Source organism: Hesperophylax consimilis, chromosome 22 (genome assembly GCF_061612785.1).
Source record: "Hesperophylax consimilis isolate HC1 chromosome 22, BYU_Hcon_1.0, whole genome shotgun sequence".
Taxonomy (NCBI): Eukaryota; Metazoa; Arthropoda; class Insecta; order Trichoptera; family Limnephilidae; genus Hesperophylax; species Hesperophylax consimilis.
In genome coordinates, this window is record NC_142857.1 from 13875106 (window position 1) to 13901334 (window position 26229).

Genomic DNA, 26229 nt, shown 5'->3' on the forward strand with positions numbered 1-26229 from the left:
ACCTGGAAGAGTCATCAAACTTTATGTTCCAAAATTCAGGAGCCAGAACTGATCCCTGTGGGCAACCCATGTCCACCTCACGTTCGATGACAAAGTCCCCAAAGGTGAGGATTATGGTTCTATTATTGAAAAAGTCTGAGCAAATTTTAAAAAAGCCACGGAGGTCAGCTTCTACTTTTGAGTTTGTTGAGCATCATCGGCCACCACGCATGATCGAAGGCACCTGTGATATCAAGAAAGATCCCCACGACATACTTCTAAGGTCGAACCTTCACCCATTCAAGCGCATGCATAAGGGCATGCTCTGTAGATTTACCGGGAACAAAACCGAACTGACACGGGGTGGGAGGGGTGAGTGTTCGGCGCAGGCGTTCTCTGATTATTTTTTCCAGTACCTTACCCATTATCGGCAGCAGTGTTATCGGACGGTACGCTTTGACATCAGAGCGTGGTTTGTCAGATCCCTTTGGTATAATCTTGAGCATACCCCTCTTCCATACCGAAGGGAAAATTCCTCTTCGCAAACACGTCTCCATGACCTGCAGGAACTCCTCCTGGGCATAGAGCCATACTTTCTTCACGATTATACCGTCGATTCTGTCATGCCCAGGTGCCTTCTTAGTACCCAAACCCTTAATTATAGTATCCATCTCTTCTCTAGTTATTCGCATCTTATCCTCCTGGGAGAGGGTTCTCGGTGGAATACTTGACAGATTTCTTATCTGTTTATGGTGGTCGCTTTCCCCAATTACTGAGTCTAATGGGACTAACTTTCCCAGAAGTGTATTGAGAGTGGTTGCCAAGTCCACTGTCTCAACGTCCCTTCCCTCAAAATTTGAAATTACTCTCGAAAGATACCGTTCTGAAACTAGAACTGTAACTAAGAACTGTACAGTATTGATATTCTGGGATTCCGGGAATACTACATATAATATTGTAACAGCTACTCTCCCTTGTAGCTTGTTCCCGTAGGAGGTTGGCCAAGTTTATTTGAAGCAGCTACTATTATTTGTATTCTCTTCTAAAATATATTTGTATTATCTACAGAACTCGTTTGAAGCAAAAATTCAACATATTTATTTGAAATCGATTGCGAAATAGAATTTCTGAATACGGGGACACAACAAATAAACACGCGCTCTAATTTAATCTATGAGGTTTGAACACGAGTTTGAAGTGATTCAATGATAACTCAATATCATTGAATGTTTTAAGGCGCATTTTAATTTTTTTTTTGTAAATTTGCATTAGAATTAGAAAATTATATTTTTGTTATGAGAAACCACTATTATATTCTTCTTTGTGAGAATGACTGCTGAGGATTGATTCTTTCGAAGGATTTGTACGAGCTTTTTAAATTTTTTTCGGACAAATTCAACACAAATGAAAATGCTTTTTAATGGGTGGGAATGCTTGAGAATTCCGCAAGACTCAAGACGTGTCCCATTAAATTACACACTTAGGTCCTTACTAATAAACGTTTGTTGATTTTACACAACTGAAAAAACAACCATTCTTTTTTATGGTAAATGGTTGTTTGTCAGTTGTGCAAAAGTAAACACGTTTATTATTAAGGGGGCTAGTAGACAAATTTTAAAAACCAATAATTATTACAGAATAATACACGACGCAAAACTCAAGCATTTGGTTCCTTAGAACGATCAATTTGCCTAACTAGAAGCTTATTTCGACCTGAAATGACATAATAGAACTTGAACACTTTTGAAATATTCTCAAATATCATTGATAAGTTATTATCGAATATTGTGTACTTCCTACAATGTTATTTGCCTTATAAATATTTCTATATAATGTAATATAATCTAAAAAAAATAAAACAGTTTAAAAAAAGGCAACGTATTTGGCGAGCTCTCAACAGTTTTTTTAGCCTCTAACCAAAATAATTTAACGTTTAACTTACATCTCTGTATCTATTTCTTGCATCTTCTACTTCCAAGCTATGTCTGAACTTGTAATCTCTCCCCTGTCTTTGGTCTCCTCCTGATCTATTAGTCCTGAAGTCTCCTTGGCTCCTGGTATGATCTTCTCTTCCGAAGTCATCTCTTCCTCTTGGTTCATCCAAATCATCTGTAGACCCTCTGGAAGGTCCTGCTCTGTCAAATCTGGGACTCTTATCAAACCTCGGACTTCGATCTCCTCTGATGCCATCCCTGAAATCTCTTCCATCTCTTGAGTCTCTGGTATCTCTACCATCTCTCGAATCTCTGTAATCTCTTCCATGTGGCCTGATGTCATCATCTATGTAAAAATCGTTTCTTCTATGTCTTGGTAGTGATTTACTGCGCATTGCCATCATTTCTTCCCCACTGTCGATGTCATCTGGGTCGTATATGTTTTTTCCACTCCTTCCTAAAAAATCAAACAATTAATTCACTGTAATGAACGTACGTCTAAATGTATAAAAGAGACATTTGTTTATGAAAGAGACAACATGATTAGGCCGAATACTATACATGGGTAGGTCTTCTTTTGTTCCATATATTTTTACAAGTAGCATTCTTCTATATAACACGTACCAGTAGTGCGAGAGTAAATGTGTACATATACTCCAGTATTATTATTGTAAAGCTACCCATCATTATTAAACATGATCTCTGCTGAATAATAAGTATTATATAAAGAGGAACCAGTCCGTTACAAAGACTCAGTCAAAAGTAACCACAAATTGATTTAGTCGATAGATCACTATAATTAAGCAGTTGGTAAAATGCTAAATTAAATAATTGATAAATTATCTTGATGCTTTTTTGATCTTTGAAAATCTTTGGCACCACAGAGTTGTTAACTTAAGAAATTATGTGTAACGAAAACCATGTATATGGACCATGCAAGCAATAGCAATCTGAGGTGATTGTTATCAACTTTATTTGCTTATTTATTAACTTGCCAACTTATTACAATTTACGCTTAGGGTAAAGTACTGAGAATGTCTCGAACATTCTTGGATTTGTTGAAATAAAAATTAGAAATATGGTCTCTATTTGAGAATTTTGCGAAGCCCAATTATTGTTTTTTTTTCTAAATTATACAATTTATGGATAGTAAACATTGCGGAAGTTTTGGGAGAAGGAAGAGATGTAAAATATCATCTTACAAAGCTTTCAGATGTTCCATTCGACAACAGATAATGTTCAGATTGTTTAACCTTATCAGCGGAGATGATAGAAATCAACAACTTTTGTTTATTAAACACAAAGGGATCGACTTTCAACGATATATATACACAATTAGGTTGAATTCAAATGACTATAACTGAAATGGTTATCAAAATAACCATCATTCAGTATTATTTATGCTATATAAACAAAAAGCATTAAAATTCAAACATCGCCAAGCCAATGACGAAAGAATATTAATTTAATGATTCGTTACAACGGACTGTAAAAAAAAATTTAGGAGGTACTTATAAAAATATATATTTTAATTTGGATTATTTGAGATCCTTGCTATTGATTCAGATAGTGCAGTTAAAAATGAGATTCAAATTTTCTGGGTATCACTACCATAAAGTTAAAATTCTTTAAATAACAATTTTAAGACAATATAATCTTTGTCATTTAATATGTGTTTCCGGCGATATACACCTTTTGATGATAATACGATGAAGGCGCTATTATCGTATTGTATCTTTTAAAGAAAACTATATTTGCATAGTAAATGTGTTTTTTTTTTATTTCATACAAATCAAAATTTTGTCATGTAATGCATATATTTAACCTGATTTATTTATATTCACAGATTTCAAGAACCACCACATAAAGACATCCTGCCATTCCATTTGAATTTTATAAGGATCATGGAACCATAGTTGTAATATATTTAGATGAAACATGAAGCGAAAAAATAGGTTCCGCTTTTTTACCTCCTCCAACAAAGACCTTCAACTCTCCCAACGCTCTAACTAAAACTACCGAATCCGGTCTACGCGAATAAGTTTCGTACAAAGTAGCGCCTCTAATTGTAGCTCTATGGATGAAAAACAATGTTGTATTGGAAATTTTGACAAAGAATGGTGTGACTTTTAGATCACGAAACACGTCCACATGGCATTTCTTGTATTTTATATTATATACAATAACTTTACATATTTTCAAAGATTATTTGATAAAGTGAGCCACACTGGGTGCTTTACCCGTGCTCAGTCCGTCATTTAAAAACTCATGAATATTCAATAAAAAAATTAAATAAAATACAAAAATAAAGACTATGTAAAAAATTATGGAGAAAATTATGGTTGTATATGTGAAGTGAGTATTACATATATTTATTTTATTTTTCTTTTACATTACCTTTTTTTCATAATATTGTCTTGTTTATTCTTTAATCCATCTTTTAATTTTATATCTGAAATGTCTTCGGTTTCCCTCACTGTATTCTACGGTTTCTTTTTTACCCTCCGGTTTTTTTCCAAATGTTTCGCATTTCAAGGGTGTTCTAGGCCATCATTTCAAATAATGGAGAGGGGGATGATGAATTTAAATATTAATTTTGTTTAAATTGGAAAATTTTAAAATTATATGGAAGATTGGAGTCGAATTCAGACTTAAAAGACATGTGGTGTTGAATGGAGGTGAGACATTTATAGATGAGACTTGATAGAAAAGAGGATATTTGTTTAGAGAGGGACAACCAAAAAATATGTGATTGTATATGATGTGTTCCCACTTCTAGACCGCAGAATGTACAATCTGAGGAGTCAAGCAAGCAAATTAAAAAAAAAGTGAGAAGGAATGGAATAATGCCCAATCCTCATTCGAATAAGTGAAGAAATTTATTTTTTAGAGGAATGTGGGAATTTTTAAACTACGCTTTTTATGGGATAATCCTTTGTATTGAGGTATAGCAGGCTGCCCTGGATTAACTAGAAATGTGCCAATACTCTAACCAAACATTGCGGGATCTATCATTGAGGATGGAAAAAATGTTATATAGCGGAATGTGGTTTAGGAGGGTCACAAAATGGTTGGATGCTACTGTTTTGCCAAGGAATTCGCACTATGCCAACATGTCCAGGAATCCAAATTAGAGTTTAGGTTTTACCAGAGTTTTGAATGGAGGCTTTCAGCACTCAAATAAGGCATACAAAGTGAGCAGTGAGTAAGGCATCAGGATGAAGAAGAGGACTGGATTTAATTGAGAGAATCAGATAGAACAAGGGATTGTTAAAAAATATTTTTTATTATATATTTGAGAGATTCGATTATTGCAATGCGATTGGCTGAAAATATTTAAAATTAGTTTGAAATTGAATGAAATGTTCTGTCATTAGAATTATTGTGGTAAACTTTAATACCCACAACACAGTTAGGAAAATCTAGAGATTTGTAGCCATCAGTAAATAAAAGAGAGGAGTTGGGCCATTTAGACGAAACAATGTAATTGAACATATTATTAACAGTATGAGCCGGGAGATTGGAATGGTTTTAAAAATGCCGAGCTGTTCTAAAATTGTTGGAGATAAAGTGACTTTATACCTACATTTTATTTTGTATACGGGAAGAAGTTCATTTTGGATAATTTTAAGATCTGAGAGAGACTGAAAATTGTTATAGGTGGCAGGAAGAGGCTTAGCTCGAGCTCTGATTGTAGAATATGAACGTGATGAGTCGTTGAATAATGAGACTTTGGGAATAACCTGACGACATTTAAAATTTAAACATTTAAGAAAAAAATTCTCGACAAATAGTTGATGCCTTAAATAGGAAGATCATAAAAAACTACTTGAAGGGAATTATGGGCATTTATTATTCGCAAACATTCAGACTGAATATTGTTAAATTTACATTATGTATTAGTACATTTTTTTATGCAGTACTAATAAGTGGGCAGGCATAGTCAAGATGGCTTCAAATAAAAGCATTATAAAGAAACTTGATACAAGTAGGGTGAGCACCTCACTAAACGCGAGTTAATGATCTAATGATGTTTACATTTTTTCGCATTTATTAACTTTATTGTGTATATGGGACGACCATTGAAGCTAACTATCAAATGTTACTCCCAAAAAATTTACTTCAGAGGCGTTGAGTATTGTAGAGTTTATAAATAAAATAGTGAACAGGCGGATTTTTATGACGATTTGAGAAGATGATTGGACTAAAAGTTCAAGACTATTTAAAGTGAAATGCCCTTGAATTTAGTATTTGAATATGTGTATAAGTTTTTGATCAAATTGTTGGCTGGTTTCACCGTGAGAAATTCTACGAGGATTCGGAATTGACGCTCAGCTTTTACACCTCTAGGCTTAATCGAAATGTTTTTGCTAATTGATAGGAATTTACCAAATTCAATAGAATGAATGGTTTTACCTTGCTCGGTTTTTCGAGCTCACACTATGTACGGGCCACGGGAATGAGGAGAAGAAAAGTTTGTTGTAGGTGGTTGAGAAAGTGCTGGTGGGGACTGTGAAGTCAAACGCGAGTCGAGTTTCATACTCTACGATTAAATGGCATAAAAACTCATTCATTAGTCGTTTGCTTGCACAAACTCACTCCTTAACAAGAGACACATTAAAAGGACAAACTTTTTGAGAATCATTAATGTATTTCGGTATCCTCTTTAATGATTCAATGATCTCAGAAATGAATTAATTCAGCATTAGAAGATACCAACGCAGCAACAGAAGAGAATAAACAGAACTAACTTGTATCAAAATATTTATTTAAGCTTATTTGCTCGGCATCGATTACTCCCGATAAATACACAATGCCGCCATGTTCTGTGCCATGAATAATAATTTATCGGTATTGGAGATTACCCGACAAATACATTATTTACACTGACTTCATTGTCGTATTATTTCTCCTAGGAAAAATAATATTATTATTTCTTGCCATCGGAAAGTTCTGGAATATTTTAAGCATTTTGGAAGCGAAGTGTATTGCCTTTTGATTTATCGAAGGCCGTATTTCAATTTATGAGAAGATTTAGTTCTGAATGAAACAAACATACTGACCGATAAATTCTGTTCGTAACCCATAAAAAGGAATTACAAATTGAGGCTCAAATATTCAATGGACGGAATTTAATTCATAATTCTGTCTAAGGAAAAAAGAAAGGGGTAAGTCAATAAAACTCTTAACCAAATTAATACATTCCACCGTTTATACTTACAATGTGTATTATGCTTTATCATATCGGGTGTTCTTTGATTCAGTATAAATTTTATTTTTATTTTTTGTATTTAAATAAAAAAATCCTTTTCCTCCTGAGAAAAATGTTTTTTATCTATGAACAGTGACAATATATCTTGATACGTTACCTTTAGGTCCAGCATATCCAGGATCTTCTGCATATTTGTTAAAGAGAACCGAAGTACGCGCTGACGTGCGTGGTTCTACCTCTGGATTTCTGGCTTCTGAAGAACTCCTTTTCTGTCGCCTATCCAAAGAGGTAGCTCGCGGAGAAGGTGGGCCTATTGGTGTTCCACAAGATCAGGAATTGGGTCACAAATTATTTTGCATTTTAATTCAAAAGGCTCACTAACCTTATTCATTGGTGTAATTAGTTTTAATGCTAACTTTTGAAGTTAATTCAAAATCCCGCGATTAATAATAATTAATTATTACATACGAACAAAACACAAAATATGTTTTTAAAACATCGCTGAAACGAGCTGCGGGGATATTTTTTATTTCTTTCCACAATCAAAGCTAAAAAGTAGACATTTTTCTTGCACCATGAGATAATTTATATACACAAAACTGGCTCACGGGAAAAATTACCAATGAAAAATCACGAAAATATGTAACTAACTAACTAACTAACCATCACGCTGTTTCTCTGCAGGGGTAGGCAGAGAGGACGGACCACCAAACAACTCGGTCTTGGCACACACTCCTTGCCTCATTCAAATTCATACATACTCTTTCATTATTCCGACTCTTGACATGGCCCGACTCAATTATCTGATTCACTTGGTCGTGCCGTATCTTCCTCGGGCGTCTCCGACTTCTGCTACCATTCACATTTGCATCGTACATTCTCCTTACACTCCTTTCTTCGCTCATTCGCTCTACATGCCCAAACCATCTAGTATCCCTTTTTTGATCTTACTCATTACGCTTACATCAGCCTTGCACTCTTTACGGATCTCCACATTTCTCACACGATCATACGTGGTTTTACCACACAAACGCCTCAGTGATCTCATTTCTACAGCATTCGGTCTACTTTCATCCTTTATCTTCCAGTTCTATGCCTCACTTCCGTACATACCGAAATGAGTATGTTTGATTAAGTACATTTTTATAACTGACCAGTTTCTCAACCAACTAAAAACACATCAGCGGCCTTGACTAATAATTGTCATTCTACTAACCTCCCCTGACGGGCGCCTGGCTGTGCGAGCGCTGGTTCCTAACTGGCTGTTGCCTGCCGCCCCGGCCGCCCCTGCTGCCCAGTGAGGGGTGCTCGTGTCGCGAGGGCCCGGCCCCGCCTGCTGCGGTGTCGCTAAAGCGGGACACTTGTGAGGCGCGGAGGCGGCCGCGGGAGAAGCGGGGCTGCTCGTCGTTGTACCTGGGTACAACATTATGTATAAAATAATAATAATATATACAAATAATTCAAAACATACTGAAAACATTAACAAAAAAAAATATATAAAAATAAAAAGTTTTAATTTTTAAAAAAAAACAAATAATATCTCATCCCATACACAAAAACAATTGCTTAGTATAGGACAACATTAAAAAATATATTAATAAATAATTATAAATAAATTATCAAATTGACTAACTACCCAGTTAGACACGAGAATAATTCTCCACTAACCGGGAATTGATTTTAGTTAATTAAGATTGTAATACAGGGTATTAATAATAAGTTAATAATAATAAGGTAATAAGCTGTCATTTTTTGGCATTTGACAGGTAGAAACTACGCTCTTAATAAAAATGGAACGATACACGCTTCAACAACGCATTGAAATTATTAAAAGAGAAATTGAGTGAATCAAATGCAAATCATATTGAGTGATGAGGCCCATTTCCAACTCGGTGGCTTCGTCAACAAGCAAAATTGTCACATCTGGGGCTCGGAAAATCTAAGAGTTATTGTTGAAAAGCCTCTTTATTTTCAACGTGTGACTGTTTGGTGCGGTTTATGGTCTGGCGGAGTCATTGGACCTTACTTTTTCGAAAATGAGGCTGAAGCAACAGTTACGGTGAATGGATTGTGCTATCGAGAGATGATTAATGATTTTTCATAGCCGGAATTAGATGGTATTGATTTGGACAACGTTTAATTTCAACAAAACGGCGCTACGTGCCACACAAGCAACAAAAACCATTGATCTCTGTTATTTTAACTGTCAACCAATAAACAAAGTTTTTATTTCAAATTCAAAGTTTTGAGTTTTTGCATAATTTAACAAAAAATATAGTTATTTGTGGATATTACATTTATTTAATTTTGTCTTGTCACTATTTTATTAAACAAATTGATATCTTCAATTGATTGTTATTAATATTACGAGACTAAACAAAAAATGACAATATCAGTGTACTTGATAAAACGGTTTAATGTATTACTAAATTTAAAAAAATATGGCATTTTTATAAAAATGGCACTGCAATAATAATAAGTTCTTACCAACAAAATAAGCCACTAAACCACAGAATGCAGCTACCACCGAGAAGATATTACATAAATAAACAAAAATGTCACTGTATTGTCAAAGAAGGATGCGAAATTGTGAAGGAGGGATAGTGAAACTTTTGACGTCTTGCGGCTTATATTTGAACTAGGAATCTGGTGTCTTGACATTCGATGTAGGATGGATATATCTTTAGTCTGGTGTTGAAATCCCAAATCGTAAAATTTCTTATACTGACACTATTACGAAAAGAAACATTTGTCTAAATGTGTATGAAAGAGACAACCGAGTATGAAAGAAACAGCATGCTATTAATTATGCAATAAAAGCGTATGACTGTTGTATTCCCCGTCTTTACCACATTGACTGTCGCGTTTGTAACTTATACCGTAGTACGTGAGTGGTTTATTTATGCGTAGTACGAATAATGACAAGTTTTGAACTACCCCACAAGATTTATTATTCCTACCTTCTGACAAGAAAGTTACTTGGTGATCGATTACCACATTATAAAACGAGCAATCATCACTCGTAAAATATATTTATTTTAAATGAATATACACGGTGTCCGGAAACTCGTAGTACAAGCGGGAAACTGGAGAATCTACACCACATGGGGAACCCAAATAAACATAAAGTTTTTTGATTTGAGCATTTTCACAAAAAAAAAAACAAAAAAATATATTTTTCGGTTATTTTAGGGTTAAAGTTTTTTCTGGTATTTAGGGTTGAACAACAGATGTTTTAACCCTGCAGAGCAGAAATATTTTATGATTACACCGGATTAAATGAAGGGTGATTTCAAAATAATGCTTCAAATCCGAGTTTCTTCATTTGTTTTACTTTCAAATAGTTTTAATTAGTTGGGTACTTTGATCTTCAGTAATAATTTATAAAAATTTGATTAAAAAAAAAATTTAAAAAAAAAATCAACTTCTAACTCGATTTACTCGATAACGAAAGCTCACATAAAAAAAATATATACTACAAAATCGACTCCAAATGTGATGTAGATTCACCAGTTTCCCGCTTGTACTACGAGTTTCCGGACACCCTGTATTTCAGAAGGATTGTTGCCAAAATTATAATACAGGTATTTTTTATCTCTATACCGTTCATTTATTAGACTTTGTAAAATAAATACCTTACTTTATTATATTAATACGTACCCTTACAGTAAAAAGTGTGTTTCAATGATCTTTAAAATATGAAAGCATTTTTTCGTTTTCACATTATTGTTTTCTCGCAATTTATTTTCCATCAAGAGTTATGGAGCTTTTAAATATTTGTTAGGCTGTCAAAAATAATGGAAGACGCTAAATTGTTTGTGGCGTGTTTTCAATGGTTAAAAACGAAAAATGCTTCCGGAAAAAGGGCGTTGAAACTTGAAAGCAGCTTTGTTTACTAGTGTTAACTACCCTCTATTAGTGAACAATTGTAAATAATGTTCTTAAACGTATTTCTTTTACTGTAGGATTGTATTTGTAAGTTACCTCAACTCGGTGTCAGAATAGGAATAGGATGGTAAACTCTCAATCGCCGCGAATCCACTGTCTCCAGACCTCTGTGATATTCTTGCCGGTTTCCTGCAGGACTGGGATCTTGGTCGGTTGCGAACGCTAAATCAAAACAAAAAAGGTATAAAAATTCAAATATTCCAAATTCACCTTTTCCTTTTATACCTCCAATAATTAGCCAGTTTTTTACCCGGCGTTACTGCGGGGTTAATACCTGAAAACTGGGTGTTTTTTTATTTTTATTTTTTTTTATTTTTTTTATTTTTTTTTTTATATTGAATACCTCACAAGAGTCTCAACTGCTCCCGTCTGGAGCCAGTGAGACTATGGCATCCCAAATTGGGGGATGTTGTGAGGCTGAAGGTAAGTGGGGAAGGGAAAGAGGAAGGTGGGGAAGTACCTGGCTATTCATATCTAGTCACTAAACACGGCTAAAGCCATTTGGAGCAACGTTTCAATTCTGAATGGTGGTCTTACACCTGGGCGATACTGGTAGTATCTTCCACTCTGGAACGTGTCGCAAATATACTATATATTATTTTAATTAATTAATTGTGAAATAACACAAATTAATCAAATAAAATTTATTTGCGCACGCCGGGTTCGAACCCGCGACCTTCGGAATGGCAGTCCAATACGTTACCACTGGACTATGTCGGCCGCCGGTGTAGTTATACGGTGGAAATAATATAATTTTTGAAATTGAAAAGTATATATTTTTTTTAAGTAGTAGTTATGTGTTGTGGGAAGTTACTAATTCATCATCTAGAAAAAAAAAATTCATACCCTTTTAATAAAATATTTTAATGATAAGTTTCTGATTATATTGATCTTAAATATAAATAACTAAAATTCGTAGGGATTTCTCTAGAAACATTTGAGATTTTAACAATACGTTAACCAGAAATAAATGAAATGTGAGCGTCGAGCAAGTTACCTTAAATAAAACTCCCGCTTCTACAAAACACTTATAATGCGATATATTGACAGCTAACATGTTATTTAGCAAGCGGTTATAATAATGTGCACCGCAACTTTGAGATTCCAACCTTATTTACTATCCCCTCGGTCTCTACCGCTAAGCGCCATCTGTGGGTAATCTGATATATTAAACCAGTGCAACCCATGGGTGATCTCTTACACTAATATCAAGGATATTGCATCTATGAAATTCCGAAATTGTACCATTTAAAGGGTTTATGTTGTGCATAAAATAAGCAACAACTTACGATTATGTCTATAGGAAATTATCATTCATTGAAATAAACCATTCAACACAGTCGTAAATGTAAATATTTATTTTTAAAATTAAGTAATTTGTGAATTAATTAATTGTTTTTTTTATTTACTAATTTATTTGTGTATTTATTTATTTAGGATTTTAGAAATCGAGAAATCCAATTAAGAACACGGATGGAAACAATAATGGACAATGATACAGATAACGCATAAATCTCTTTCGTACATTTTCTATTTATAGTTCATGGTTTTGTTCAGAAGAGTAGTAATGAAGACCTGTGAGTATTAAAGTCAGATTTCGTCAATATTCAGGATGTAAACACTTCTAAAAATGTACTAAATAATATTTAACAGAATCAAGCAAATTTATTTGTTTAATTTGTGTTATTTCAAAATTTATTAATAAACATCAATAGTATAGTGTATTTGCGATAAGTCCTATAGTAAGAACTACTTTCACTATCGCCCTGGTGAAAGACCCCCGTCTTTCGAAAAGTTGCTTAAACTAGCTTTAAACCATATTTGATGGCTCTGAATAGCCAGGTACTTCACCACTTCCTTCTTTTCCATCTCCTTCTCCTCACTACCTACATGTTTACAACATACCCCAATCAGGAATGCCGTATACTCACTGGCTCCAGGCTATTGTGGTCAGCTAAGACTCTTAGGCGGTATACACATAAAAAAGAAAAAATATAGAGATAACAAGAAAAAAATTGTACTTTTGAGAATATGATAATGGCGTTATAGACAAAAAAATGTCGCTAAAGGAAAATTCAAACTCAAGCAATTCACCGAGTTTTGAGAAATATAAATGAAACATGGAGAGAACTCGAAAAGGGGAGTAAGATTAGTATTTAGGTAGGTACGAAAATGTAAAATATGTTTTTGAACTTATTCCAAAAAATATTGTTGAGTACTGTGTTTTTTTTTCTAATACGTCTCTTGTCAGGGCGAAGCATTAAGAAGTGTGTTTTTGGTTTGAAAATTTGGTCGTTCAGGAATATGTATAGATGCTGCAAGTAGAACACATTTTGGCCTTTGAAATAATTGAGCGTTTTTTAAGTCTTTTTATGAGTCCAGAAAAAAATAAAGTATCGGGCCAATAAAAACTGCTTTTAATATTCAAAATCTCCCTTTTACGAACCACTTTTTGGTAATGGTTTTCTTGCATAATGTGAGAAAATTATCGTAAATCATTTAAATATTTAACATTGCAAAGTAAAAAACACATTTTTGGGTGATGTTTTTTACGTATAAATCAAAACAGGCGGCTGTTGTTAAGTGGGAATTTAAACCTTATCGCCATTTATATAAAGATTGTAATTGTTTGCGGCCCGATTTAAAATGTTACACGACGTGGTGTCGATGCACCACGTCGCACAAAATACATAACAAAATTCATTGAAATTTCGTTTTTCTTCGAAATTTCATTTCATTGAAATTTCGAAACTAAATAAAGCTTTCATGATAAAGTTTGCTGCATTTCAATACATCCTTACGCTTTCGTCAAAATTCGAATCCACAAGATTTAAAATATCGGCAAATTGAAAACCTTCCACAAAGCGAATTTTGTCAGATGTACATTTTTGATAAATAAACCTTCGGTAAAAATACGTCACGTATCAAAGGAATAAAACAATCAAATATGTTTTGCATGAGAAAGTCGTTCCAATGAAATAAAACTTCTTACTGCAGAACAATTTTATAACAAAAAGATGAAAGATTTCGTCTGCGGTGGATTACATTGAAAATAGATGATGTTTTGTTCAGTCTCAAAAATACTATATTTCATACAGCGCAATACATTTTTGCACGATTTTAGTATTTTTCAGACGGTTTTTCAAAAGTTGACGTGAATATAATATATAAATACATGGTGTTAATGGACGTACTTGACTTACTTTCAGTAAAACATTTACATTGAGTAAAAAGTGTAAATGAAATTTTGGTCTCCGTATATATATATATAGAAATCCAATTATAATTATATTTTTTTATTGCTTTTCATTAAGGTTTTTCATTAAAAGCACAAGAGATATGAAGATGAGTAATTTTAAATTTATAAAAAACGAAGAACAAAAATGATGATAATAAAGTTATTTTTATGTTGTTATTTTATTTATTTTCTATATCGATTTAAAATGTGTCATTTTTGATTTGCCACAAAACCAACATGTTCGTTTTTATTCATGAATTCGGTGAAGTTGACGTCACGCCGAGCGACGTTTGTGACAGCAGTCGTACCAGACAGTGGCGTTTTCTATGTTATGATATTGTTGTGGCCAATTGGAACCGTTTCGAAACGTACGGTTTTACATAATTTTTAAAAATCAATAACTGTGAATGAATATATTTCAATCCTATATTTTTATTAGAATAATCATTATCAAAAAAATAAACTTTAAATGTTCCACATTTTTAACGGTATTCATAAATATCCCATTTATCAATGGTTGGCATTTTTTTCGGAAAAGATAATAAATTTCGTTGACCTGTCTGTCGAAATGTATGAATACGAATTTGCGGTAACAGTAAGTATATATCGCTTTACTTCAACGGATAATCGGTTTAGTTTCTGTTCATTATTATTTATTTTATTTATTTATTAATCTTAAGTTAGCTCACATCTTCGTGTGTGCTAATAGTTTTATAAACATATAAACATGTACATTGTTTGGCAAACATAATCTTTCTTTAAATATTTCAATAAAGTCACAAAAAAGAAACATTAATAATTGAGATAGACATATTTTCTTAATTCATTTTTGAACTTATTAATATTTTCTATCACAGCAATTTCCTTCGGGATTTTGTTATAGAGTTGAACGGCCTGGTACATCAGAGATTTTTGGGTGCTTGTTTTTTTTCTTGTTGGCAATCTAATTTGCTTAGAATTTCTCGTTCCGTGTCCGTGTATCTCGTTATTGTAATTTATTTTTCTTTTCAGTTCCTTAGACATCATCCCTATGTTAATTTTATGTATAAAAATAAGTACATTAATAAGTATTAGGGTTAACCTTTGTCAGATCAGTTAACTTTCTTTCTAAAAAGAGCATAGATGTAACTACCCTGAAATCACTAAACTCAAACCTATTTCGTTTTTTTAGTTATTTCAATATATTTTTTAGCTTGCTTCTTCTGAAAATGTTTTTTTTTTATTATCATAGAAAGCAAATGTAAATTTAGACGGCAAATCATTTTTGAACAGAATTATTTATGAACGGAAGATAAATTTTTTTTTTTTACGAGTAACAGAGGTGTTTAAAATGTGCTATATATTTCTTATTTTAAAAGAAAAACTATTTTTGAATCAGGTTACAACTATCTTTGAGATGTGTGTATTTGAAATAAATATTGATATTTTTTTTAATATCAAACATAAAAACGTTTGAAAACACTTACCCAAACATTTTAACTCAAAATGTCTGTAATTTTGAGAGAATTCGATATTTACAAAACATTAACCTTTTGTGTGGGGAATTAGTAAGAAAACAGTCACCTCACTTTTAATGCCGTTTATACAATAAAAATATATTTATAATTATACACTTTGACACGTTTTTTGGTTCCATCCACGTAATCAAGTACAAATTATTGATACAAACTGAAACAACGATTATTTTCCTTTCCAACGACGAAAAAAATCATACACCTCCGCCCTAGTGTAAAAATTCTTTTATAATTTATGAACCGGTTAGATCTGTCCTTCAGAGGTTCCAATTGTTCTAATTTATAATTTTTCTAAGATCTAATTGAAAGGCTTAAAGGGTTTAAAGTCAGGCAAACGTTTGGTAAATGTTCAAAAAAATCATGACAACAAATAATATTCTAGAAAATCCAATAAGACTAGGTACACCTAGTTTAGTAATGTTAATGTTCTAGTATTCCACTCTTTGTCTAAAGAACACCCTGAACATTCCCAGTCTCAGTGCGGCTTTCAATCGCACAAAGGGCAGGACTCTCAAATTTTCCACACGAGCCATTGTTCTGTGCTGTACTTCTTTCCAAAGGTTTAAGACGAGGCAAGGAAAGGACAGGACTGGCAAGGAAAAAAGGAAAAATATAAAAAGGAATGGCAGAAGAGCATTCCTTAAACCTGAATGCAGTTTCGGAGCACTGGCGTTGGAAGGAGAGAGAAACGGCAGGGTTTATTTAATTTTTTTAACCCCTCGAGACCCACACTGTAAAAGGGTTTCTCCGGTGCGGTCATCCAAATTTTCTTATAAGTAAGTTCGTACAAGAAACTAAAAACTCTTGTTTTGTCGTAGGGAGAGAAAGTATTTTAAAGTATTTTAACAGAATTCAGACTGAAACTGAAAACTCATCTCTTCAGAAATTTGTGTCCGTAAATAGAAGGAAAATAAAAACTCTTTTTTTTTTAATTTAACAAATATTTCAAGCCCGTTTTTTAATTTTAATTTCATATTTCAAGTGATTATTTCCAGGTTTTGTTAGCTTTGTACGCCGCTAGCCTGACATAAATTTCACATAATTGGCTACAATTTTTTTTATCCGATGCGTTTGGCTGTAATTGCTTCTAACAAGCATTTGAGTTTTAGCTAGTATGAAGTGTACCGCTGATCGTGAACACAGTATTTTTAAAGGTTTTGTATTTGCAAATGATTTGTACTTTATAACAAAAACGCCAAGTTAAAACGTTTTTTTATGGTACTTTGAATGGTACCTCACGTATATTACCTTTGAATATTAAATTTCCTTTTTAATAAAATAATTATTTCTTGGTACATATACCCATAAACTGCAACGTGCAGTCTTAGTTAGTGTATTTCATCGGATATAACACAACAAAATGTTTTATTCATGATGGTGATTAATTAATTTGACACAACAAGATGTTTTATTCATGATGGTGATTAATTAATTTAAGATCTTTTACAACTTTTTAATTAAAAATAATAAACTTTTCAATATGAGAAATGACATTCTAACCTCAATGACATAAATTTCTTTAAGATGATGCTAAAACAACATTGCCACCAAAACAAAAGGCCTATTAAATATCCAGAAATATTTATATTTTTAGATTATTATAATATTATTATATTTATAAATAATCCATGAAATCCTATAGACTTTGAAGGTTACACATAGCTGTCGATAATGCAGGGATCGATACATAGATAAATACTATCGTTATCTTAAGGTCAAGGTCCAGAATAATTCATATAACCTGCTAAAGAAGCCTTCAGAGCTAATATTTCACAAAAAAGCCCCAAGCATTTTGTTAACCCCAGACTTATAAAATAAATATTTTATGAGACAGACCAGGGGTTACAGCACAATTTACTATAAATATTCAATCAATTTGTAAAAATAGAAAAAATAAATGAATATACATACGGTATGAGGAATCTTGTAGTCAAAGCGGAAAACCGGTAAATCTACATTATGTTTGGAGTCGATTATTTTTAACCATTTTTTGATTTGAACTAAAAATAAAAATTGAAATCATACAATTAGAGTCTGATCTCGGGCCTGTAATGCGGAGAGTGGTAGTGGCAACGGAGGCTACCCTCTCTTTTGCTGACATCGACCGAAAACAGCCATATGATGCTCACCAACCCCCACCAATCACTCAACAAGGACATCGCGTCGGACCACCAAGACCTGCCGTTTGCATCTTTCCAACGGATGCGGACGCCACAAAGGACAGTGACGGTACGAAAAAAATGATTGAAGATACAATTCGGCCATCTGAACTAGGCGTTCGGGTCACGGGAATAAAAAAAATAAGAAATAAAGGCATCCTGATCAATACGGCAACCACGGGCGAACAACAAAAGCTATTAAATGCACCTTGCTTCGACAACTCGAGCAAACTGAAGGCCCGACTACCGTCAAAGCGTCTACCGAGACTGATATTCTTTAATGTTCCCCGGGACCTGACCGACGAAGATTTTTTAAGGATGGCTCTCACTGGTATTCCCAACGTTGAAGACATTGAAGAAACTATTGCAGGCTGTAAACTAAGTCACCTGGCTGGTGCTCGCACAGGTAACGCTTGTCACCGTATCTACGCAGTACCCGCTACCGTACGTAAATTTCTAGTCGAGCAAAAGAAAGTATTTATAAGCTGGACTATTTGCCGCGTCCGAGATTTTATTGGCCTTACTGTCTGCACCAAATGCTACATGATTGGTCACTCATACAAGTATTGCAGAGATACCAAACCCACATGTGGACATTGTGCTCAACAGAATCATACTGGTGAGTCCTGCCCAAATTCCACCATCAAACCAGTTTGCGCGACATGCACCAGATTTGGTAAGCCTGCTGATCACTCAACTGGAGATAGGGACAACTGCCCGGCCTACATCGCTGCACTCAAGAACGACCTTGCAACTATAGATTATGGAGTGTAACATACATGAGCATAAGTGCCTCACCATCGAGAATTATAATCCCGTGACGAACTGTCTACGAATAATGTATATGAACGCGAGAAGCATCCGTAATAAGTTTGATGAGATCGAAGAAAAAGTAAGAAGTTCGCGGTACATTGTACACGTGCTCGTCATTACGGAAACGTGGCTTAAGATTGGAGAGGAAAAGTTTTACTCCCTGAATGGTTACAAAAGTGTTTTTTCTTCTCGCCCCAACGAAGGAGGAGGCGGCGTAGCAATATATGTGATTGATACTATGAAGTGTGCAATTATTGAAAATTTCTCAAATGAAAATTCCTTTTTAGGTATAACGCTTAGTAGCAGTGATAGGAAACCAGTTAACATCTATGCTATCTATCGAAAACCCAACACAAATATGCAGGATTTTATAATACATCTAGAAAAAATACTGAACGAAAGTAGACAAGATACATTAATATTCGGAGACTTTAACATTGACATATCCATATCCACACATTCTTCATTAAATTTTTGCAACATCTTACAATCTTACAATTTTTCAATACATGACAAAACATTTCCCACGAGAGTCACTGATACAAGCTGCACCTTAATAGATCACATCTTATCAAATAGGCAAAACATTCAGACTACTATATCGAATATTGATGATCCACTTAGTGACCATAATATACTTATTGTTGATTATAAGAACAACTTAAAAAAATGTTTTAATAATAGAACCAAATCCCGGATTACGAGACCTATCATCAACAGTATGTCAGTAAAATCCTATCTTCTTGATAACAATTTCACGATCAACTTAAGCAACTCAGAAGACCCTTTTAAAAGTTTCAATTATCACATTAAAAAGGCAATAGAATCAGGTACAACTACACCAAAAACAGGATTAAGAAGTCGGGTACAACTGAATACTCCGTGGTTTGATTCCAAATTAAATACATTAATCAAAGAACGAAACCAGATTCACAAGCAGTGGAAACAAGACCCTGGTAATCTTACTCTTGTAACACTTAAAAAGAGATCGAGAAATACCATTACTAATTATAGGCGAAATCTAAAACACAAATATTATGCGAACAGCTTTCAACAAAACCAAAATAACCCCACTAAAACCTGGAAAATCATAAACTCTATTCTATCAAACCGAACACATAAACCAACTAACGAAATAGAATCCCTCGTGGTAAATGACTGCGTAATTAAGGATCCGAGCCAAATAGCATCCGCATTTAATGAGTTTTTTCTCTCAATAGGAAAAAAGCTAGCAGCTACCATTCCGTCATTCCCGGATGACTGTAATACCGTTTTTGTGGAACCGAAGGCTTGCCAATCCTTGTACATGGCTAGGACAAACAAAGATGAGGTACTGAGGATCATCTCTAAAACTAAGCTGAAAGCAGCACCGGGACTCGATGGAGTAACACCATCAGTTCTTAAGACTTGTAAAGAAGAATTAGCGGGTCACCTTACAGAACTTTTTAATTGGTCACTGTCCTCGGGAAAGTTTTCAAATGAATTAAAGTTAGCGAAGATAATACCTATACACAAAGGAGACTGTAAAACATGTATCTCTAACTACCGTCCTATATCACTTCTATCGGTTTTTTCAAAAGTATTTGAGACCATAATCAAAGATAGACTCCTAAAATACATATCTGCGAATAATATCCTTACACCACAACAATATGGCTTTCGGAAAAATTCTAGTACTCAATGTGCCGCATTTGATTTTATCTCCAACCTTCAACAGTATATAGACCAGGGTGAATATGTGGCAGCCATATTTATAGATCTCAAAAAAGCCTTTGATACGGTCGATCATGAAATACTCTTAAAGAAATTGGAATATTTGGGAATTGTTGGGAAGCCCCTAAATCTCCTCCGAAGCTACTTAGTTGATAGATTTTGTCTTGTTGAAGTCAAAGGTGTCTTGAGTGGCTTAGGTAAAATCACATGTGGAGTGCCACAGGGATCAATTCTTGGGCCTCTGCTTTTCTTGCTATATGTCAATGACATAACTAAATGTGGTATCTCTGGAAACCTCCAACTTTATGCGGATGACACTGTAATCTATTATCACAGTACAAGCCTGAGTGACCTGGAGTCTCAAATGAATGTAGATGTCTCAATTCTAGCTAATTGGCTGCGTATCAATAAATTGAGCCTCAATATAAAAAAAACGCACTACCTAACTTTCGGTAATAAGGATTATGTGCCAATGAATATCACACTTGGAACTGAGAAGCTCCAAAATATAGAAGTCACGAAATATTTAGGGCTATTAATAGACTCTAAACTTTCGTGGAATTCCCATGTTGAGCATGTGAAATCTAAAATATCCCCAATAACCGGCGTACTGTACCGACTCCAAGGTCTTCTTTCTACATCTCTACTAAGGGCCACATACTATGCGATGATTCACTCCCATCTGAGTTATTTAGTTAGTATCTGGGGCACTATTACTAAAAAACAAATATCAGAAATACAAGTGATTCAAAATCGAGCAATAAGGAATATCTACCGTCTACCGTGGGATATACATATCAAAGATATATATTTAAAGACAAACATACTTCCTTTTACGGTTCTACCTAAATACAATATCACTTGTACAATATTACAAATCATACATAGATCCTCACACACTAACATCAAACCAGCATTTAATTCAGACATACACCAGCACAAAACACGGTCCCAAAATCTAATACACCTAGCATCGTCTACCCACACAACAAAATTTGGTATTAACTCATTACAATATATTGCATATAGACAATACAATGCATTACCTAATGAAATAAAGCAATCAGTAACTAACAAAAAAATATTAGTTAAAACGCTTAAAGATTATTTCCTGAAAATGTTTTTAAACCAGTGAATTTTCGCTCGCTTTCATATGTTGGTTTACTATGTTTCATGTGTATAGATGTCTCTCAGTATTTCTAAAATCTCTATTCTTAACAATGTATTTTTCCTTTTTTATTTATTTTTCTTTTCCTTTTCAATATGTTGTATTTTTTTAAAAGTGTAATATCCTTGTAAAATGTATTTTATGTGTCTGTACTTCCCGTAATGAGTTTTATCTCAACTCATTGGGAATAATGTGTTACTTACCATGTTTTTTGTAATACATTATAAATAAATAAATAAAAAAATTAAAAAAACTATCGTTTTCTTGTAAATCGAGTCCCGAAATGCTCAAATTGATTAAAAATAAGTTTTTTGGGGTCTTGATTTGTGCTGTAGAGTTTTTCGCTTATGTTACAAGTTTCCGAAATTATGTAAATGCATACAATAATTTTAAAAATCTTATTTTGTATGTATGTGCCTATAATAATATCTCATCGACTTACGGCTAAAAGATTGCATCCACCGGTTCTTCGATCACTAATATAAAACAATAAGTGCATTGCATTTTATCAACGAACGTGATGCTGCTAATGGACATATATTACAATCTGTTTACCTCCTAGAAAGGTAAATAATATAGATACTCGACCATACTTACCTTAGAGGTCACTTGAGATTATCACTGTTCATTGTCTAGTAGAGAAATTTATATATAGTTCGGACGCAAAATTGGAACACTTGTAATTGGAAATGCTATTATTAATTCTGGTATTTATTTGGTTAATTTATATTTATGTTTTTTAATGAGCGTGTTGGGCCTTATAGAAGTACAAGGATTTGATTAGAATTTACCTTCCCAAATGTGATTCGTCTCTTGGTATGCAACAGATCGATAAGTAAATGTAGGCTTCGAATAATATAAACCCATAAGAAAATTTTGATTAGGATATATTGTAGGCAATACAAGAATGCTACTGTCGGGCAGGTATATTTAGTATATAGGTATGTTAGCCTAAAGATGTATGTTTTTAGTTTAGACCTAAATTTTGTTGTACTTGTTATGTGTCTTAAGTTCCAGGTAGAGTTTATTCCAAGCCTTAGGCCGAGATACCCTGAAAGTGCAACCTCTGCCTATAGCTGATGATGTTTCTGATCTGAAAGTTGACTCTAATCAATGTTTTCCGGGACGCATAGTTCAGAGATGTAGTGTGGAGCCATTTTTTCGATAGATTTAAAGAACATCCAACACCATTTGTACTGGATTCTTTCAGGGCACTTGAGCCAAGGAAGGTTATGAAGGTGTTCAGAAATGTGAGAATATTTAAAGAACCCGGTTATCAGCCTTGCCACTGTATTAAACACGAATTGAAGATTGTCGGTTTAATATTTTGGAAGGCGGGCATAAATGGTTAAATTAAGTTAAATAAATATGTGGAATATTTTATAAATTTACCATTTTACCTGCTTTTTATACGATCGTCATTATGTTGTTTTCTCGTCAAGTGACAAATTCCATTTTATTTAAAATAAGAATTTTCAAAATAGGTTAAAAACTCATGGAGCGAAAGCACTAACTGCCTTCGCTCTACAAAGGATTTAAAGCTGTGTTATTGAATACACCCCAAAGAAAACGAATGAAAAGGGCATGGAAATGTAATTGAATTGCTCAAAACATAACACATTCGGTTAAATTTTCTCAAAATTTCCCTTTTTAAAGGCGCTAACAACTGCCAAAAGCTCTTAAGTTCAAAATGCGCTATTTAAATAAATTCTAAAACTCCGTTTCTCCTCATTTCTGAATACACGAGTGCAGGCACTTTTAGCTTTAAGCTCCCCTAAGAAAATTCTCACTTTTGCGCTTGGGACAAAGGATTTCGAATTTAAATAAGTATCGCAAAATCTGCCACGCGGTAGAAAGGCCAACTCTAACAGCTTATAAAAACCTTGCAACCGATAAATTAATTTACAACTTTATATAAAAACCATTTTTTTAATGTTTAAACTGATCAATTTCACACTCTGCGTATTGCTAAAATTGCTTTAGGTCTAGTAACATACGTGCACTTCCAAGAAAATTGTATCACTTTATCTTTGTTTCAGTGGCAGTTTCATTGTGTTATCTGGATATTTTCGTGAGGTGCCCCAGTTTCGCATGCGAGAGAACGTTTTCATAGTATAAAATAGCAGTATGTAGTTTAATTCACTTTTCACCGGATAAAATGGAGTGACTTTGTACGGCGCGGCTGAACGTGCGTAAGTAGTGGAAAACGGAAGCACTTGTCCGTGTAAAGTGAATTCACTTTGCCGTGGCATGCAGTTTTGAGGGAAAATTGGCGAACATTGCTGAAAAGGAACATTTATCTACCATGCACATGACGAAGTATTCTTGACATTATTTTTTGATAAATTCGTATAAAATACTAATAAAAAATATTCAAGTAAAGTACAATTCTAAGTGTTTTAGTCGTTTTAGGAAGTTGTTTAAAAATAAGCTTAACAATCCGATATGGGCTAAACATTAAACTAATGCCTCTTCAAAGAAAAGTCGCATTATTGAGATTGCTTGGTCATGTTCTAATAATACTAGACATTAGGGTGTATCGATTTTTAACTTTTTTTTTGTTTTCGAATTCCAAGTTGAAAAAAAGTTGCTACTAGGTACCACAACTTACCACAAAAAATTTTGGATTTTTAAAAAAATGTTTAGATCTCCCGCACAAGGCCCAAAGTTTTAATTTTTTCAAAAAAATTTCAAATTTTTTTAAAATTTAAAAAAATAAAATCGTAACTTTTGTGTTTATTCCAAGTTAAAAAACAGTAATATTACTGTTTTTTAACTTGGAATAAACACAAAAGTTACGATTTTATTTTTTTAAATTAAAAAAAAATTGATATTTTTTTAAAAAAGTTAAAACTTTAGGCCTTGTGCGGGAGACCTAAACATTTTTTTAAAAATCCAAAACTTTTTGTGGTAAGTTGTGGTACCTAGTAGCAACTTTTTTTCAACTTGGAATTTGAAAACAAAAAAAAAGTTAAAAATCGATACACCCTACTAGACATCCTTCAAAACTATCTATATCACAAATCCCGGACACATATAACAAAGAGAAATGAGTCTGCTAATCTAAAACCTTTCGTACATTATTTTTTTTTATTAGTTTTTTGATTTCTTATTTTATGTCCGGGTTAAATCTTCCCCATAGAAAAAACTAAACCCTTCCACACACTTTGCCACAAATGATCATCTAGTCAATCAACATTATGCAAGTGCATTATATAAGCAAAATAAATACAAAACAATACAAGAACAACACGTCAACTCACCAGAGATCAAATGGGAAAATAACTCACCGACTCCAGATATTTTCATATCAGAGGGTTCGGCTCGGTAGAACTCCTAACAGGGCCTATAAATCCTACTGATCCCTCAACATAAATATTTAAAGAACTATTTATTTATTATTATTATTATTAATTCGTTCGTCAAGTAATTAAAGCTCGTTTTTTCAATACCGGAGGAATACCGAGTTTAAAATTAATGTGACTTAGAAACTTGTGAATTCTAACGAGCGAGATAAATGATTGGCATTAATTGACATACCATGCTTGCTATATTTTTTAATTTTATTGATACATGATTTAGAGACTAAATGTGTTTTTTTGTGATATTTCACCCTCCATGCTAGGGATGACCCTGTGTTATGTCTTGTGAATTTTACAGTTTGCGGACATAGAATCTATACATTACTATAATATAAAAAAGGAAAAATGATGTATATATTTTTTTTATTTTTTTTATATTAACTCCACACAGGAGGCCCTGAAGAAAATAATTTCCCTCAGGGCCTATGTCATCTTTGGGGATGCTGTGTGGAGGGTCTTTTTGTGGAGAGGAAGGAGTGAACATGGGTCTTGAAGAGTCCCATGTTGTAGGAGGGAGGAAACACAGAGGCCGGCAGTTCGTTCCACAGCCGAGCTGTTGAACTTAAGAACGAGTCGTAGAAGCGACCCGTTCTCATGTGACAAGTGTCAACCGTGTACAAATGTTGGGCACGCGTTTGGCGTGTATCCCGACTACGCATCGGTGCCGAAGGGATCAATGACGCTAGTTCCTCAGAGCATCTTCCATTGTAATACCGATAGAACAAGGACAGCATACCTACCTGACGCCTGTGCTATAAAGATTGCAGTCCGTTTGTTAAGATTGGGGAATCTATCAAACGGACCGCCCGTTTTTGCACAGAGTCAAGGGTTTTTTTTCAGGTATTTAGGGGCTCCGGACCAGAGATGGCTGCCAAATTCGACAGTAGGGCGCACTTGCGATTTGTATAGGGTCAGCAGTTGTGTACTATTAAAGTATCTGCGGGCCCTGTACAGTACACCCAGCTTCTGAGAGGCCAGCTTTACTCTGGCTTCGATGGAGCCCCCATACCTGAGCTGGTCACTTATAGTTACACCAAGCATATCAATGGAAGGCCTGTTCGGAAGATTGCTTCCATTGAAGGAGACTAGATTATCATTTAGATCCCTTTTAGACGTAATCAGACAGGTATAGCTAGTTTGGGGTGCAAGAAGAGGATGGAGAATTATAAGAAGATGAAAAATTTGTGAA

At 33.9% G+C, this 26229-nt stretch overlaps 1 protein-coding gene across 2 annotated transcripts in view; it reads right to left on the bottom strand.

Moving 5' to 3' along the window:
* The window catches only part of galene (potassium two pore domain channel subfamily K member galene), a 340051-nt gene that overhangs the window by 15307 nt on the left and 298515 nt on the right, over window positions 1–26229 (bottom strand). Inside the window, exons 6-9 of one of the 2 annotated variants that reach the window (XM_089645484.1) lie at window positions 11110–11235; window positions 8342–8538; window positions 7283–7435; window positions 1922–2370 (exon numbers count right to left, since the gene is read on the bottom strand). In XM_089645484.1, coding sequence (XP_089501610.1) covers window positions 1922–2370; window positions 7283–7435; window positions 8342–8538; window positions 11110–11235 — 925 coding nt within the window. The remainder of the gene's footprint in view (window positions 1–1921; window positions 2371–7282; window positions 7436–8341; window positions 8539–11109; window positions 11236–26229) is intronic. The other variant, XM_089645485.1, reaches the window with a different exon arrangement.